Genomic DNA, 18,823 nt, shown 5'->3' with positions numbered 1-18,823 from the left:
CAAACCTACCCCAACAAGCCCAAACTCACACAATGTCACCCCCTGACCTCCCTCATGCCCTAAACACACTTGGTTTGGTTTGAATCTAGGTAGAGACCTTCGAGCCCCAAATCGAGCCCTCAAGAACCCTAGAAATCCAGAACCTAGTGGTCTGTCCAATTAAACGAAGGGTTGGAGTTTGTTCAACCTCAAAGAGGTCGAGTCCGGTTCGAGACTAGGTCATTTTTGTTCTTAAGATTCAGAGGTATGTTTTTCCTTTCTTTCTGTTCATGTGTTCTATTTGTACCTCTGTGCATGTTTTAGTAGTTGGTTTGATTTCTCTACTTTTCTTTTAATTAATTCTATTTCAGTAGACCTTTTATTTGGTCATTTTTCTACTGTTTGTACATATCATGAGTTGTGTGTTCGACCATGTTAGAGTTGTCAAATAATTAGGTCATATAGGTCTGTTGTGCACAAAGGCGTCGAAATACTCCGATAACCTATTTTGCATATGCATGTTTATCGATTGTTGGCTACCCGTTGTATTTTGTTAGTCAGTTGGATAAGTGTCGTCAACTGAACTCGCTTAAAAAACTAGAAAAAAAGCACGAGTTGCTCATTTCAGTGTGATTACTAGCCTGTTCCTCTTATCTATGTAAGACTTGTATCAACATGTCTGTTCATTACTGCTTTGATCTTAGCCTGTAATGGCTGTTGCCTGTTTGCATTTGGCTTTGAGTTGGTCAGGTTTGGCTCCCAATATGACCAACTCATTTCGTCTGATTGACACCCTTTTGTGATCTGATTTTGAGTTGAACTTAGGCTGAGAATTGGATATAGCTGTAGAAATCTAACAGGTCACCTGAAATCAGTGTTGAGTTTAAGCTTATATAGTTAGTAATCAGTGATTAGCTAAATTTAGATGGGTTTATATACTGACTATTAAAAGTTAGGGTAATACAGTAATATGCAAGGGTTAAGGGTAATTTTGGCATTTGACAGAGTTTAATTAGGGATTAACTTAAGAACATGTCAAGTGGTATTTAAAAATACTATTAATCTAATGACAATGGGGAACAAGACATAAGAACATGGGAATTTAAAATGAATACTTTAATAAACCCATAACTCTTGATTAGAGCAATAGGACAAGCATGGGGAGGAAAATAGTTTACATCAAGAAAAGGCACTTAGGCATGGGAAGTTAAGGGGCAGGGGCAGACTTAGGATCTGTTTTGTTCGAGGCAGACCTTAGAGGTCTCTTGTGGGTTATAAATAGGCTCATTTAGAACAAAAAGGGGGCTGGACATTAAGATTTCAGAGTTTGAAAAGGCAAAAAACAGTGCTGGCTTTTAATCTTCATAAGTCAGAGTATATCGAGTGTGAGATAGGTTTTTTTTTAATCTGAAAAGTTCCGTACTAAGAGAAAAACTGGCTGGTTTTGATCCTCAAAGCCAGAGAAAAACAAGGGTGTTTAAGGCTAAGCTTTACATCAAAGAGCTTCAGCTTGTCTTTTCTTTGAGTGCTTGACAAATCAGAAACTACTGTTTCTTGCATCTGTCTGTGTTTTGGTATTGTGGGATTTCAGCTTGGTATTTCCTAGTTTTCTATTGGTTGAGCACTGTTCCATTGGGTTACTGCTTGGTTTGTTGCTTGGTTTTAAAAATTTGTCACTGGTTTTTGTTGCTGTTGATTGCTGGTTTCTGTTGTTGCTGTTGCTGTGAATGCTACTGCTGCACTGATCATTCCTTTTCTTCTTTTGGCTTTCCCAATACCAGGTACACAACTGATACACTGCCAATGTAAGCTGAAAGTTGAAACATGAATATAGAAATGAAGAGCTGAAGTTGCCTCTTTCGAATTTGCTTTGGTTGTATATTGAACATTAAGTTGTATATATAATAGTTCATGTCTTCTATTAGGATAATGAAGGTAGTTATTATGTATAACTAGACATCCACATATGGCAACTTAATGGCTCATTATCTATGTATGATGGTAGCTAGAAAAGAAGTGATGGTGTAGTAAGCAATATCCTGATTATTTCAGTTGTGTCTGTTGAGTAGCATATCTTCCAAACGTACGTTAGGCACTAAACTGTCCATTGCTAGATAATCTCACCTCATTTAGCAGGCTGCCTCGTTATAACTTGCAACAATACCGTTAGAGTAGATAGCACAAGTTTACATTTCAGCCTTATAAATGTCGAGCCTGAGTCGAATGAACTAACCAGGCCCCTATTGGAAGAGAAGTGGCCCAGGTCCAGTCAATACTGTGTGCGTTGGACCTGGGCCCATAATATCCAAACGACTACCCATATACGCGTTCATGTTTCGGATTTTGCAAATCATATTCGGAACCCAACTATAACTAACTCGTAAGCATGTAAATAACGTTGGACCCTTTTCTTCTTTCATTTTTAGAGACGAACTTAATAGAAAACATATCCATTATAGGACGACCTTTAAAATAAAATGAGGCGCGCCTCGCCAAATAAATTACAAATCGCGGGGGCCCTCAATAAACACATATAACCATTGGTTAGACTTTGGAGTTGGCCGTTTAGTGAATTTTCACAGCCTTTTTCTAAAATAACAATACGTTAGTCTCTTTAGGACGCGTCTTAATTAATCTTACCTTCTTAAATACGGGTGTGCATTTATGTAACCCAAATCCAAATCCCGACTGAGTCGAGATGTGTCAACAACCACGGGTGCATTGATGTGACGTGGTTCGAGATGTGTTTTTACGATGTTGCAATTCTCGTTGAATAATAATAATAATAATAATAATAATAATAATAATAATAATAATAATAATAATAATAATAATAATAATAATAATAATAATAATAATAATAATAATAATAATAATGAAAGCGGTAAAGAGTTAAAATCTGCACATAAGTTCATATTTGTATAAAATCAGATAATCAAGCCGAATATGACAGTTGAGCGACCGTGCTAGAACCACGGAACTCGGAAATGCCTAACACCTTCTCCCGGGTTAACAAAATTCCTTATCCGGATTTTTGGTGCGCAAACTGTTAAACAGAGTCATTCTTTTCCTCGATTCGGGATTCAACCGGTGACTTGGGACACCATAAATCTCCCAAGTGGCGACTCTGAATCTTTAAAACAAATCCCCTTTCGATTGTCCTTTAATTGGAAAAACTCTCATCCGCGTCCCTTTGAGGTGGCGCGGTCGAAAAAGGAGGTGTGACAGTAATTAGTTAACTTAGTTGTTAATTTTATCATAATCATTAATTGATAGAATCAAACTATTTATTAAAATTAATATAATATTTAATTGTAAGATTCGGGTGTGATCATATAACCTTATTGGTGCTGGCAGAAGAAGATGGTGAAATGCTACAAAAATTGATTAATAAAGCACCTGTTGTAGCACTATGTTTTGTTACGGATATACAATATACCAAGGTAGTGTATCAAAAAAAATTATATTTATAGTAAATTCTTTATCTTTTAGATTATACTTAATCTTTTTCTTTTTATATTTTAGAAGGAAATTTTGTGATACTCCACTATAGTTGTTAATAATATACTCATAAATCTAACGTCTCAAAAAGTTATATCTCTTCAAAAATGATAATTATATTACTTGATTTTTTAATTTAGGGAATTATTACTAAAATATAGTTATTATGTAATATTTAATTGAAATGCATGCATAATATGTATAAAAGGACAAAATAAAAAAATATCTGTAATACATATACTGTTTAAAGAGGCCATAGAGGTGAAGATTGGGATATCATAATTCATTTGACCATATAGAGGTACATTCTTCCAATCACTTTAAAAAATGAACAATTAACCTAAATGGTCGCACGTTCAACTGCTTAAACCGAAAATAGCCGATAAATATACAAATATATATAATTCATATTAAAAATATATATAACTATGTATAATAAGTGTATAGTTTATGTATATCGACTAGAAAAAATAAACAACAAATTAAGCCGCCTATTTGTCTAGTGATCTCTTAAAAATTTATAAGCTTTTTAGAGTGTGTGTATATATATATATATCGAAAGAGAGATATTTAATGCAAATATTTAAATATAATAATGACCCAAGCAATTTTTCTAGCAAGAAAGTAAACTTTGTAAATAATATTGTTGTACATGATTGTTCTAGCATTGAATTTACTTATGTATGTTTGTTGATACCCCCTAAAATTTTAGGTATTTGATGATAAAGAACGTAGAATTTTCCTTGTCTCAATTTATGCGATACTCTTTTATCTTTAGTAAGTCTTGAGATGAATGTCACGTTTCCTTATCTGGAAATAATTTATCTTTAAAATTAATGCTTTTATTGATTTAAAGCCATACAAATATTTATAATTTATTTTAGACCACAAATTTCAAAAACTTTTCTTTCTTTCATAAACTCAGTATCAAGTCAAACACCACCACATAAATTAGAGCAGGGGGAGTAATATTATATTCTTTGAATTTATAAGATATTTGTTTGGTTTGCGATATTAAAACGTATACAATCAATCTCTCAAAATATTACATTACCTTTTCATTTAATTTCTATTTTACAAAATATATCAAGTTCCCTAATATTTTTCTTATTTATGTAATGATCCTTTTAAAATAACCTACTAACTTTTTTAGTACAAAAAGAAGAATTCAAATTATATGGCAAATTGGTGTTGAGTAAGAATAAAAAAAATCACATTGCTTATCAAAACTGAAACACAAAATTGAGAAGATCAAGTTACAAAACGTTTAACTGAGAAGAGACACATAAAGTTAAAAAGTTAGTGCATTGAAGATGAAGAGATAAACACGAAGATAACAATCGAGAAAACCAAAATATTTGAAGAAGATAATGACGATCAATATAATTATCATTAGGAACAATAGAAAAAAAAACATACAACTAGAATATCATATATAATGAAATATACACATCATTACATGATTATCATAAAATCAAAATGAGTAAAAAAAAATCATATGTATTTAATTAAAATTTGATTGTTCATCATTGTAGATTTAGACGATATTCAATCATTTTGACTTCGACAAATAAGTGATGATACACATTGATTATTTCCACAAACTTATATTTTATTCTTTCTTGTAGAATTTTTTCCTCAATTTTTTTTAAATAATATTGATATTAATTTATAAAATTATGTATACATGATTCGCACTTGCCGAGAAACTAGTATTCCAAAAATGAGAAGGGCAGAGAGTCTGAATATAAGTGTGATATATACCTCTATGCTCAATACGTGGCAGTGTACATACCAAAATTAAATAAATAAATAATTTTTTTATTGTCACTATGTTTAATATTATCTTAATTAAATGAGATACGAATATGTTAGTCTCACTGTTAAATTTCACGGGAGTGAAATAGATATACAACAAATAGTAAAATAAAACAAATTTATAGCAATTCTCCAACCACTACATTATATATTTATCATCATATTCCCTATATCCCACTGGTCTTTGGACATGTTTTCTCCACTCGGATCCCAAATCATACCTCTCATGTAATAACTTAAAAAATAAAATAGTAGCTTACAATAATAAGTTAAATTGCACATTTAGAGCTCGTTTGGACATAAGATTTTTTTCACTTTTTTTTTCGAAAAAATTTCACTTTTTTTTTAAAATCAGTATTTGGCCATAAAATTTTTAATTTTCACTTGAAAATAAATTTTGAAATTTTTCGAAAAATTTGAAAAACTCCAAAAAGTTATTTTTCAAAATTCACTCAGATCACTCACAAAATTTCAAAAATAACCCAAAATTATATTTATGCCCAAACACAACTTTAATTTTAAAATACTATTTTCACTTGAAATTTTTTTCATTTTTTTTTGAAAATTTTACAATTCTTACGTCCAAACGCCCACTTAGTATTAAAAAAAAAACTTAAAATCTACCTTTCTCCAGTTTTTGTTTCAAATGGGAATAACATATGTGACATACGTTACCTGTTACGAGTCCGCAGAGTGACTATCCGCGAGACGCGTGCTGTTCACGAGCTGTTTTGTCCGAGTGACATCCTACGCGTTGGGCTCACCGTGGAGTCACATTCTTACGTGGCGAATAACCAGGCCAAGTGGAAATTTCAGAAAATTAAACTCGAAACATACGAGCAAAACCAAGCGTGTAATACGAGACTTATGGATATACAACATATATATATATATATATATATATACCAAAGAGGCGGGAAAGATTAAACCCTAGTACCCAACCTTTGAGAAATTAGAGCTTCTTCTTTTCATCTTGCTGTGACGGTTTTTCTGATTTTTATCCCCCAAAATGGGAATTAAGGTATGTTTACGCGGAATATAGTGTTTAATCCATCAATTTTTCTTTAGAAATTTCATAAAATGAACTGTTTCTCTGTGAATTATAGGGTTTAACGAAGCTATTGGCGGACAATGCGCCAAGGGGAATGAAAGAGCAGAAATTTGAGAGCTATTTTGGCCGTAAAATAGCCATCGACGCTAGTATGAGCATTTACCAGTTCCTGGTATGTACATTTACCTGTTCAGTGTGCATTCTCTATTAATGCATGTGCAGTTATTTGGGTAATTTGATGGTGAATTTCTGTTGTATAGATTGTGGTAGGACGAAGCGGTACGGAAATGCTCACGAATGAAGCTGGGGAAACTACTAGGTATATTAAATTATACTTTTTTTTTTCCTTCTAATTTGTCTGAAACATGACTTTACTCTTTGCAATTTGTGATGATTTCTGACTGCCTTTAGACGCAGAGTGTTCGAATCCTTCATGTTTGAAGAAGAATAACGGCAGGCTATCTAGTCTTAATTCATACATTGGTTTGTTAAGTTTTTTTTTTTTTTTTAAAAAATAATTGTATTTACAAATATAGAAACTAGCTAACAAGTATTATAAGTTGCAATTTTGTTTAATAAAAATGTTTTATTTTCGTAGTCAAAAGGAAAACTTTTTTTACTCCACAGATAGTAATAGTCTTAAAATGAACTGTAGGGTTAACATTTTGGGTCTTGTTTGTTGCTTTAAAGATTAAAATGGACCATAGTTGTGTACGTGTTGTTTTATATAATTGTTTATGTTAGGCTTTATATGATTCTACTCTGAAGTTGACATTACAAAGCTGTCGCTCTTATTAATTATGATAGCTGTGTGCATTTGCAGTCATTTGGTTGGGATGTTTTCCCGGACAATTAGGCTTTTGGAAGCTGGAATCAAGCCAGTGTAATTTGCTGCTTTAGGTGTTTGTGTTTTTTCCTTTGTCCCTTTCTTGCCTTGTTCCTTTTCAGTAATTGTATATCTTTTGTAACAGTTATGTTTTTGATGGGAAGCCCCCAGATCTGAAGAAAGAAGAACTTGCAAAACGGTACTATTAGCTCCCGTTATATGCTCTTTGTATTATATCCACGACATCCTGCCTGTTTATTCATGTTTTGACCCTGTTTCTTGTCTATGCAGTTACTCTAGAAGGGAAGATGCCACAGATGATTTGGCTAAGGCTACAGAGGTTTGATAGTTAAATTAGTACCTCTTGTGGGCTTATTGTGTTTATTTTACATACCAGTAATATTAGTGTTAATAGTAAAATTAGTGTTAATTTGGTGCGACATTATTGTTAGATTTCTAGTTTTATGTGTTGTTCCCTTTGCTTCATTTTCTTGTTATCTTGTTGTTGTTAATGCTTGTGCTACTGCCTTATTTTCATCTTGCCTTGAGCCGAGGGTCTATCAAAAATAGCCTTTCTACCTTCTAGGTAAGGGTAAGGTGTGCGTACACACTACCCTCCCCAGACTCCACTTGTGGGATTATGCTGGGATTGTGGTTGTTGTTTGAGCTAATTTCAATACTGAATTTAATTTGTTGTATCTTCCACCCTAGGAAAAGGGTTTGGAAAGTGTATGACATGTTCTATGTTTTTGGTCCACTTTTTATTTTTCCTCATTTGTGTGTACATTCACATAATTGATATAGTTGCATTCTGATTACAGATTGGCAACAAGGAGGATATTGAGAAATTCAGCAAGAGAACCGTAAAGGTGGGTGTTTAAATATTTTTATTCTTTAGGAGTGCTACCTGTTTTACCAGATTTCCGAACAGTTGTAAGTTTATTAGTTGCTTCCAACAAGAAATAGCGTTTGTCTACTGCTCCTTTGATCTTGTTGCACTGTAGATGGTTCAAACCCTTATTGTTCTGTTATCTACCAATACAAGATTTGTCAAACTGTGCTGAAAAAGTACAACAACGGAGAGAAGTAATAATGTCAAGAGGAGGAAGTGCCTTTGTTTACACATAATCTGTTGAGCTTCACTCTTTAATGTCATGTTGTGCTGACAATGTTTCAGAAGCACATATATGCTCAAACTCCAAAGCCTGTAACCATATTGATTTTCCGCATTTGAATTATGATTTACAACCTTCTTCAACATAAATTTGCTGGTTCTGTGTAGAAAAAGAAGTTTCAGCTCTCAGTCATTAATTTTAGAATAACTTTTTAATACACTTGTAAGGTTAGCAAGTGTGTGGTGCAATTGTAGCTACTAATACCACTGAAGTGTTTGAGACTTTGAATACAGTGACTTCTTGTGAAATATGGGATATCTGATTGTATGGTATGCTTTGGCTCGTAAAGCTCCCAATTTTTTTGGATTCCAACCCTCTTTTTACATGGTAAATTGCCAAAACCTGTGCACGTATTTGAATGACACATACCTGATTTTCAGGTTACACCCCAACACAATGATGACTGCAAGAAACTTCTTAGACTGATGGGTGTACCTGTTGTTGAGGTGAGTTTGATATGGCATTCGCTGCACCTTTTTTCACGTGATTTTACATACAATGGTATGTCTGCAAAGTACAGTTTTTGCCCCTGATGCGATGGAAAGTCTAAATTTTTCCCTTGATGGTTTCCTTAGGCTCCTTCTGAAGCAGAGGCTCAGTGTGCTGCACTTTGCAAGGCCGAAAAGGCATGTATTCCTTGTCAAATAATAAATTGCTTAGTACTATGCCTTGGTATTAAAGCAAACATCACTAATGACATGCTCAGATTACCTGGTAACTTGTTTGATGCTTCATATCATTGGAATATCTAATTTTTAACGTTGTTTAAGGCCTAAATTTGCAAAATTAAGTATCTTCATGGTATGTATAGTCATTTGCACATATGCTATAATGAAAACTTCAGAGATTTGGTGGGGATTGACAGTGAAATGTTTCTCTGAAGAGTAGTGACGTGTAATTCTGTCAGTTTTTTCACTTCCCAGTCATTCGTCGGGCATTTTTATAGATGAGGTATCATTTTTATAGATGAGGTATCAGATGAGAAAGAGTTCCTCTGCTTGTCAGGTCTATGCTGTAGCCTCAGAAGATATGGATTCCTTAACTTTTGGAGCTTCAAGGTTTCTTCGCCATTTAATGGATCCTAGCTCCAAAAAGATTCCAGTGATGGAATTTGATATCTCCCAGGTAAAATGGTCCTGAACACTTTCTTTTTTGTTGATGTCAAGTACATAATCTCTGATATAAATATATATACTTATATCTTATCGCAGATATTAGAGGAGCTCGAACTTAGTATGGATCAGTTCATTGACTTGTGCATTCTCTGTGGATGTGATTACTGTGATAGCATCCGAGGTACCATGCTTGTCGGTTAGATCTCTGTTAAAAAATCATTTGACTGCATTACATAGATTGCAGTAATCTATGAGCTCATATAGCTTCTGCCTCCTTTTTTTTGGTGATAAGTAAATTGGTTCCGACTCTTAATGCATATGTGGTTGGATTGTTATAAGGGAGATGTATGTGTGCTTCTAGCCTTCTACTAAATGATTGTGTGTAGATTTGGATCTTAGGCTACATACTGTCACCATATAGTAGCTTCCTTGCCTTCTATTCTCATCTTTGCTTCCTGGGTTAGAGTGGTAACCAAGTGTTGTTAGAGGCTGCGTTTTCTTCTCTCCCCCCCCCCCCACCACCTCACACCCAAACAAAAAAATAAATCATTTTCAAGTCTAGTCCCCGATGCTAACTCGTGTTTCTTATGCATGCTACAGTAAATGTCATTTTTTTGGTTTGCACTTTACAAAAGTTTTACCCAAGCCCCTAGGTCCTGATTTCTTATAATCAATCTTACATTAGCATCTGGGGAACTTTTGCTACAAGCTTTACTTATGCTGTAACTCATGATTTTGAGTGATTTGAGCAACAGTTCTTGGTATCTAATCTTTAATCTATGCAATAGGCATAGGGCCCCAGACTGCTTTGAAGCTTGTACGCCAACATGGGTCAATGGAGAGCATATTGGAGAATATTAACAAAGAGAGGTACTTCATTTGATGCTTTATGGAACTGAATTCATCAAATATATGTGAATGCATTCATTGGTAGTGAACTAGCTCTCCTTTGCAGCAGTCTTCACTTATCCTAATCCTGATAAAATGACACATAAACTATTTCCATAAGCTAGTTGATCACAGAAACTATTTCCATGAGCTAGTTTATTATTAGTTCTCTTGTTTCTCAAGGCAGAAAAAGCGAGGAGATGTTAAAAATTTAGTAATTCCTTCTAAAGGAGTTTGTTGTAAACCTAAAGGCATTTCCACTTTTAGTGCGATTACTATTGGAGCCTTTACGGGTTAGCACTATTTGATAGACTGTACGCTAAGGGGTCGTTTGATTACCAAGATAAGGATGTTAATCCCTGTAAAATTTGGGATTATGTTTATCCCATGTTTGATTGGTGGTATTAACTAATACCACTATAAATTTATACCAAAATGGTGGTGTGAGCTATCTCACATAAAAGGTGGGATAGATAATCCCATAGGGTATCCCAGAATTATAATCCCATGGGATATCCTCGAACTGAACCAAATGACCCCTAAGCTCCCGGTATGTGTGGAGTCCCGGGTCGGGTTGGACCACGTTTGATCTATTATACACAGCCTAGACTGGGCTGCCTTTTCTTTAAAATAGTTTATCTCAAAATATGTGGTCTAGTAGCAAAAGCGCTACTCCTGATGTGTGGGTTAAGCACACGCCACTGGTTCGAACCTTGCCATAGACAAAGCCTGGTATTTTAGTAGAGAAGGGTTGAGATGCGGGCCCATTATCTACTTGTGTTTTGAACCGTGTGCTATTGGCCCTTGAGGATTTCTTCGTTATAAAAAAGCAAAAAAAAGGGCAGCCCGGTGTAACTTTTTTTTTTTTGGGTTATAAAAAACAAGTTACAATAATTTTCAAAAAATTTCAAGAGAGAAGTATGCCAAGTAATTGACATACTTGAGTACTCTCCCTGCTCTCTATCTTTTCTGTCTCCATCTGTCACCTTTTTTTGGGTTGTGTGGTTTGCGGAGTGGGGTGGACTTGACTCTAATATTGTTGGTAAATTGTGATCGGCAGTTGAATTCACCATGATTACATCATATGTTGCTTAAAGTATTTTCATTGTCGATCCTATTGCAGATATCAAATACCTGATGATTGGCCATATGAAGAGGCTAGACGGCTCTTCAAGGAACCATTAGTTACAGATGATGAGCAAACTGAACTAAAATGGGCTGCTCCTGATGAAGAAGTGATTTTTTAACTGAAGTTCTGATTTTCTTGGTTGGTTGTTAATGATTTTCAACAGAAATTTCATTTTTATACTTTTACTCTTTAATAGGGATTGATTAACTTTCTGGTGAAGGAAAATGGATTCAACATTGATAGAGTTACAAAGGTATATTTCCCTTTTCCATTGAACCTTTTGCCTCTATCTGACAGTTTCTTCCACCTTTAAAAGAATACAACTAACTACTTTGCTTCTGGCTTTGTGCAGGCAGTAGAAAAGATCAAGACAGCCAAGACCAAGTCTTCTCAGGGACGGTATGAATTGCTTAGCAAAAATCTATTGATGGTTAATGATGTTGGAAAGAACTGCCATTCCCTAAACTTCTTCAAAAGTGGGTGTTGGGACCTTGAATATTATTTCACCTTGTAAAAGCCTTAATATATGTATGATGTTCTAGTGTGTATTGGTAATTTTTTGTGGTATCTTCTAACCATGATGTTTCACATTTTGTGAATTTTTGGTCTCTTTCTTGAACAGGCTAGAATCATTCTTTAAACCAGTTAGCACATCTGCTCCAGTTAAAAGAAAGGTACCATTCTTCCTCTCACCCCCCCCCCCCACAGAAAGAAAATAGAGCCCTTAATGCAAGAAGAAACATTCAACAAACAAAGATATTTGGATATTCTGCGTCCGTAGCTGTGGCATCTCTTTTTGGTTTTTTATTTAAACTTTCTGACCCTTGTTTAGTGTTATTTCAAAATTAATTTACTCATTTACTGTTAGGATAACATTTAATGATTGCCAAAATTATTCAATTGCTTTCCTTTTATTGGCGATAGAAGAATTGGATATCATTTATATGTTATATTCACTTAACTAACAACTGTAACTTACGTGTATTATGGACAGTACTTGGCTATGTTCTTTTGTCTTCCTTTTAATCGTATCTTGTGCATCTTATGTTGATCTTTCTCGTGGGATTGAATATCAATTTTGGGTCATCTTTCATTTGTAGTGGTTTTCCGAAACCCAAGAAGTTTCTTTCTCTTAGAATACAAATTTCTCAGGCATAGCCTTGTCCGAAAAAGTATGCCCATACTAGATATAGAATTTGTTAATGTTTATTCCAAATTATAATTGGTTGCCCCATAACTTTTGGTACATTGGCTCACAGGGGACTAAATGTGTTCTTGTATCTCCAAATCCTGTTACCAAGTTTAAGACACTCTCCGTACAATCCAGACCCATGCTCCTTGGCAGCCAAATCTTCCCGTCTTTAGATTTGGGATCTAATTACTCCGTGCCGTTATCAAGACACGTCTGCTTTGGCACATGATGCTGTAAACCCCTCATGAACTTTGATCTCTAAGTTTTCGCCATTCATAGTTCAAAATTCTCTAATTTAGGTATTACTTTTGCTAAGATTGCCGTGCTGAATAATGAATACTGAACCTGTGAAAAAGAAATTTATTGAAGAAGATTAAGAATAGAAATTGTTAATTCATGAAGATACAGGCGGTGCAACTCAAAATCATCCTCCTTTCTAAAAACAGAAAAACATAATTTGTTACCTTTCTAAATAAAAAAGGGTGGTCCAACTCAAAATCATCCTCTTAAAAATTGTGTCCATGAACTACTTGTGAACAGACAAACATCAAGCTGAAAAGTAATGACTACATAGGTTGAGCTGGCAGTAGGGATAATGACTTTGAGAACTGCAATTTGAAAAATTTGGTCCATCTTTTTGCTGGAAGTTATTATGTTAACAGATACTTTTTGATTTCAAATGGACAACAGTTAGTATGTTTTTAAGCTAAGTACTCTTGGTATTATTTTCTATCTGTGACATTTTTGGTTTAGTAAATTTTTGAACAGAATAACTACTCTGAAACGACATATCTTTGGGTGAAGATGGGATCTTAATATGACTCTCTATTTGGTCACAGGAAACAGCTGAGACTACTGAGAAAGGAGCTGCTAACAAGAAATCAAAGGCTGGTGGTGGTAAGAAGAAGAAGTAGTTAGCATCAAGTTAAAGCTTGCAGTAAAGTGATGGTTTCTTACCTTGTCAGGTAAAGATGATTTGACCTAATTTAGGTTGCTATCTACTTTGACTTTGTCTGCAGCATAGATTCTGATGGCACTTTGATAAGTTTTCCCAAATACCATTGCCCATGTATCGAGCCTACTTGGTGTATAAGATGTCAACTGAATTGAAGTGGCTAATGTGTTTCCTTTGGATTTTTGTCGACTTCAAAATTAGATTTAGAAATCCTTTTGGTTTCTGCATAGTAATTTGGTGTCCTTTCAATGCACCAATATTACATGCAGTTTTCAAGATCTAAACCGGATAGGAATTGCAGTATGTAATTGAAGAGATATCAAGGATTCGTAGTTGGAATGTAATGGAAGAGAAGATAAAAAATGACTTTGTTTCTTTTCCATAGTGTACAAGTGAAGAAAAAAAGAATTGGATCATCTATTCACAAGTACTTCCAAACTTTGGATTAATGATGAGTGCAAAACATAGCACAAAACTGAAGTTGGCTAGTCAAAGATAATATAGTAAAATATCGTTTCCATAGGGATTCAATTTAAATAATGTTCAAGTAATTTCTGGGTTAAATGCTATTCAAGAGGTTCAACACTTTGATTTGGGATGAGTACAGACTATAATGAACCACTAAAAGTAAAACAATTGACAATTGATGGAGAAGAACTAGAGACTAGCAGAGTTAGGTTGTTATCAATGTGAGAAGTAAGGTCATGACATGATAAGTGCAAGATTGTTATCCTGGAATTGACATTGTTAAATTTCACTCAATGGTCTATTGATTCTCTCGAATTCAACATGTTATTATCCTATTATTTTGACTCTTAAACCTAAACTATTCAAATAAAGCTAATATGAAGTGCGGTGAACTTGCAAGAATCTATTGGTAACAATAGTTTAAGAGAAACTTTCTCGAATATTTCTCAATCTTAATTCAAAAAGTAGATCACAAAGCTCTTTTGATTTCTTTAAAGAAGTACCAAAATAAATTAAGGCATGCGTTGCAACAATATTCAATATTATGCTCCTCTTCCGATTAAACACAATAATGAATAAAATCACAACTAGCATTAAAGCTCTTCCGATAAATTCAAGCAATCAAATAATAATCAAATCCATAGATAACAATCAAGTCACTAAATCATGCCAAATTCTAAGGTAAACTACTCCATAGATATGGAGAAAGTCATCATAAGTAAGTTTAAGAATATAGAAAACATTAATCCAACATTACAATCCGAACTCGCGTAGTGAATTGATGGAAAGATGATGAAATACTGTTTTGAAGCCTCCAATGCTCTCCAATAGTTCCTAGGTCAAAGGTCCTCTAAAAATCGTATTTTTTGGTGTATTTATACCATGTAGGAACGAGCCCGGACGAAACTAACATTTTCAAACTGAAGTAGGAAAAGTTGGGCACTATTTTGTACTAGAGCGCCGCCCCATGCGCGGGCCCGTGCACATGGGGTTTATCAGAGAGCTAAAAATTTCACTCTGCAGGAATTTTGCACTAGCACCCCGTGCCTCGCGGCGCCTGGCGCGGCGCGGTAGTGCATTTTTCTCAGAGTAATATTTTTCCCTCACTTTTTGACATCCAGACTTTGTCCTCGACTCTCGAACGTGATCTCGACTTAATTTCTTGGGCTTCTACTTAGGCTTCAAAGCTCCAAATCATCTATTTTAGCTCCAAACTTGCTTCTTCACTCGAAATCATATCCTACACAGCATAACACACATAATAAGTACCAAGTACTAACAATTAGGCTTAAATACACATTTAGAATGTAGTTACTTGAGTGTAATAATATAGCCAAAATACAGGTTCCTAACCTACAATCAATTAACAGTGTGTAAAAAGTTTGATGTGCGTTTCACTTAGTATCGTCATGATTTAACTTGACGCTAGTTAAACTTTCATGTCTTTCGTTTTTGTTCTCTTTGTGGATACAATAATGCATTGTGGTTTCCTCTATCTCCTTGGACTGACAGTCAGCGGTTCAGTCGCGATGCTGCTTGCGGAGATCCTTGGTAGCTGGTGCCTCAATTTTGTTTGTTCTTTTGGAAGGAAATACTCCAATTAGTCAGGCCTCCTTTCAAATGTCTCGTTTCTTTCATGTGTTCTGTATTCCCCTCTCTAATGAATGAATTGGTGTCGGTAGGAAATAGTTAGTGCACTGGGCATCTGAAACTGTTTTTTAATCTAGCACTTGTCACACTTTGATGTTAATGTATAAATCTAGATTACCCTACGGTTCTCGTCCTATGTAAGTTGGCATTGCTGTCGGTTGCATGTACACCTTAATGCACAAAACAATCCTAATCTAGCCCTTGGCACAGTTGATGTGATGGCTTACTTCTCTCGAGTCTTAGGCATTGTCTTGTTGCTCGCAGAATCAGTGGCGGAGGCAGGATTACCAAACAAACATATAAAATAACAAGTACTCTATGAACAAAGGGATGTAACTAGTGGGAATAGTACCAATGACCTTATAAAGGTTTTGAACCCCTTGACCACTAAGCTATGCTTTTGGGTTGTGTCAAGGGGATTCAAAACATAATATATAAAGGTAAAAAACAGATTTTGCCTTACATATACAGTGTAATATTTCGGCGAAGGGGGTTCGGGTGAACATCCTTCCGCCACCCTAAATCCGCCCCTGCGCAGAATCCGTTAACTACAGGAACCAAAAACCATTGCAGAAAGATGTGGGAGTCGATGAATAGTATAGCCCCGACTTGAAAAGATTGCCCTTGGAGATACTATCACATTGCCCGTAACAAAACACCAACTTAAATAGCAAAAATCTTAAATTCTTTTTCCAGTGGGTGATTACATACAACTAAAGAAATGGAGTTCGAGACTGGTGGTATCGATGAAGTAACTTGTAATTTGGACCTCTGGCCGAAACCACTAGTATTTGAGGTTCTAAAGTTGAACTCGTAGGTCTGATTCAAAGTTAACCCAAAATATTTGCTCAAACGTTCATCGATTATCTAATTCAGCAGAACTCTAGTTGAGCTCCTTCTACTTTTCTTTCCAAATAATAAATGGCTTACCTGTTGCACTACGCTTAATTGGGTCTACGCCACGCATTTTTACTTCACATTTTTCCTGCGTTTTACCAATTACCAGGTATAGATTGGAAGTGGTCTTATAGATAATTACCATATGATATGGAAATATTTGGTGGAACAATTTTTTTTATTAATCTGGGTACTTGCTCTTACTGTGAGATTTTTTTTTATGGCACGCGTGAATGTAAACTGTATCATATGGAGAAGAAAAAAAAAAGTGTTCGATACGTGTCACATCCCTTTTTTAACTTCACTAACCCTCTTTAAAATATATAAAAAGATTTGTAAAGCTCAGAAGGATTTTCAAGTTCGAAGGTGACAAAAGATTGTGTTTTAAAAGATTGTTCAGAGTCGCTATCTGACATTTGATTTCGGTGTGTTAGGTTACCGTTTATTTTTTTTTAAAAAAATACTTTGGACTCCAAAATTAAGTCCGCACATTAGATTTGAGTAAGAGGGTTCATTTGACTCGGGGAGGAAGTGTTAGGCATTCCCCGAGTCCCATAACTAGTACGGTTGCGTATATGATCTAGTTGACTTTTAAAATATTCAAATTGAGGTAAAAATAAACACAAAAAAGAAAAATAAACACAAAGGAGGTTCGAGGTCGTTTCCACCTAATAGAAAAATAAAAATAAAAATGAAAATAAAAATACTACGAGTTCTACTTTCGGCCTCCAAATACAAATACTTTGGGGCATACCCCGAATAAAAATATATACAAATTTCGCAGGGCATTCCCCGGATAATAAACTAAAAGAAACGACCTCTCTCCTCAAATAAAAATAAAATAAAGAAAACCTAAGATTTGCCTACCCGAGTGTGACCGTCCTAAGCATGCTCCTAGAGATTAAAAATAAAAAGATAAAGTAAATAAACAAAATAAACATAATAGTAATCTTCCTTCGCATGCAGACAATGACGATAACCCGATTTCCATTCAATTTCAATTAATCAGATTCTTTTATCTTTCAACACCACCCTGTGACCCAAAAGCAATTTACTTTCTTTTCTTAAGAATGCTGACAAACTAAATTTATATCATTGTATTTAGCCAAGTAATTGCATTAATGCACCAGGAACAAACAACGAGTAATTGAGAAGCGCACACCGAAACTCGAACATATACTAGCTCTAATATTAACTCTAGATTCTAAAAATAATTTATGAAATTGGACCTGGTATTAACTTAAAGAACAAAGCCAGTTCAATTCTATTCAAGTGCTTCCAGTTATACTCATATTTTATACCATAAAAACAATTGCCTGAAATATTAACTAAAAATAGAGATCTCACGCTCAGTCTCACGTGCTAACCAAATACTCCTCATTTCATCTCAATCTCAAACTTGAATTTTTCTGTTTGTATTTCCTTTTTTGTTTGTATTTTTCTGATTTTTTTTTTTGAAACTTTGATTGAAATTCAATCAAATCATAGAACCATTTTTTGTATATGTTTCTGAATCTAAACAATAAACCAAAAATCATGTCTCTCTTCCCCTCTGTTAGCTGCTCGTTTTTGAAGGGTGGCCGTGTGGGGGTGTGCTGGCGTCTGAAAAAGTGGTATGGTGATTGAAAGATGAAGAGAGGGAAGGGGGGGGGGGGTTGTGGCTGGTTCTTCTACGGTGAGCTGTGGTGGTGAGGGTGCGGCTCTGACAGAGGGGTGAGGAGATGGGTGGCTGTTAGCTTCTTCTTTTGTGTGTGTGTTTCGAGGGGTTTTGGTGGAAAATGTTGGGGTGCCGCTGGGAGATCGAAGGGTGGGGTGTGAAGAAGAAGGGTCCTAGGTTTTAGGGGTGGTGGTTTTCCGGCAGCGGCGGAGATAGGTGGTGCGACAGCTGGATCTTTTAGAGGTTAGGTTAAGTGTGGCTGGCGACGGCGGTGAGGGCGGCAGAGGCTGCAGTGGTTCTGGGAGGGGTTGTTGGATGCTGATGGAGCTCTTAGGTCTGTCTCTAGGGTTTTTGTGTTAGGGTGTATAAAAAGAAGAGAATGAAGGGGGTCTTAGAGTTTGAGCTTTAAAATTGGGCCATCTCTTTGGACCTCTTGAATTAAGACCAAACAAAACTAGCCTCAAATTTCATACTCTTTCTTCTAAAAATGATATAAAATTTATAATATAAAATATAAAACTA

General features: G+C 35.1%; 1 protein-coding gene across 7 annotated transcripts; it reads left to right on the top strand.

Moving 5' to 3' along the window:
• Positions 1-6,185: 6,185 nt before the first annotated feature.
• LOC107821943 (flap endonuclease 1-like) lies at positions 6,186-15,881 on the top strand. 7 transcript variants are annotated; one of them, XR_001656271.2, is made up of 19 exons: positions 6,186-6,319; positions 6,405-6,521; positions 6,610-6,668; positions 7,173-7,232; positions 7,321-7,374; positions 7,467-7,515; positions 7,997-8,044; positions 8,731-8,796; positions 8,926-8,976; positions 9,356-9,475; positions 9,562-9,646; positions 10,254-10,335; positions 11,477-11,588; positions 11,679-11,735; positions 11,835-11,881; positions 12,105-12,156; positions 12,742-12,907; positions 13,514-13,571; positions 13,694-13,812. XR_001656271.2 is itself a non-coding variant. In XM_016648416.2 (18 exons), the coding sequence occupies exons 1-18, from the start codon at positions 6,308-6,310 to the stop codon at positions 13,696-13,698; spliced, it is 1,134 nt and encodes a 377-aa protein (XP_016503902.2). In that variant the 5' UTR covers positions 6,186-6,307; the 3' UTR covers positions 13,699-13,812. The 7 variants fall into 7 exon arrangements, 4 of the variants coding, with proteins under 4 accessions (XP_016503902.2, XP_016503900.2, XP_016503901.2 ...); XR_001656272.2 differs by lacking the exons at positions 12,742-12,907; positions 13,694-13,812 and adding an exon at positions 15,610-15,881 and having other exon boundaries at positions 13,514-13,639; XR_012693510.1 differs by lacking the exon at positions 12,742-12,907 and having other exon boundaries at positions 11,835-11,958.
• The last annotated feature ends 2,942 nt before the right edge of the window (positions 15,882-18,823 follow it).

The sequence above is a fragment of the Nicotiana tabacum genome, chromosome 7 (genome assembly GCF_000715075.1).
Source record: "Nicotiana tabacum cultivar K326 chromosome 7, ASM71507v2, whole genome shotgun sequence".
NCBI lineage: Eukaryota > Viridiplantae > Streptophyta > Magnoliopsida > Solanales > Solanaceae > Nicotiana > Nicotiana tabacum.
Note: the sequence above shows the minus strand (reverse complement) of the source record. Positions and strands in the feature narration are given on the sequence as shown.

Bases quoted from the DNA above. Each gene is read 5' to 3' on its own strand.
- LOC107821943 (XM_016648414.2), top strand. The intron at 6,522-6,609 runs GTATGTACATTT...TCTGTTGTATAG, and splicing joins TGAGCATTTACCAGTTCCTG to ATTGTGGTAGGACGAAGCGG. The intron at 9,647-10,253 runs GTACCATGCTTG...TCTATGCAATAG, and splicing joins TTACTGTGATAGCATCCGAG to GCATAGGGCCCCAGACTGCT.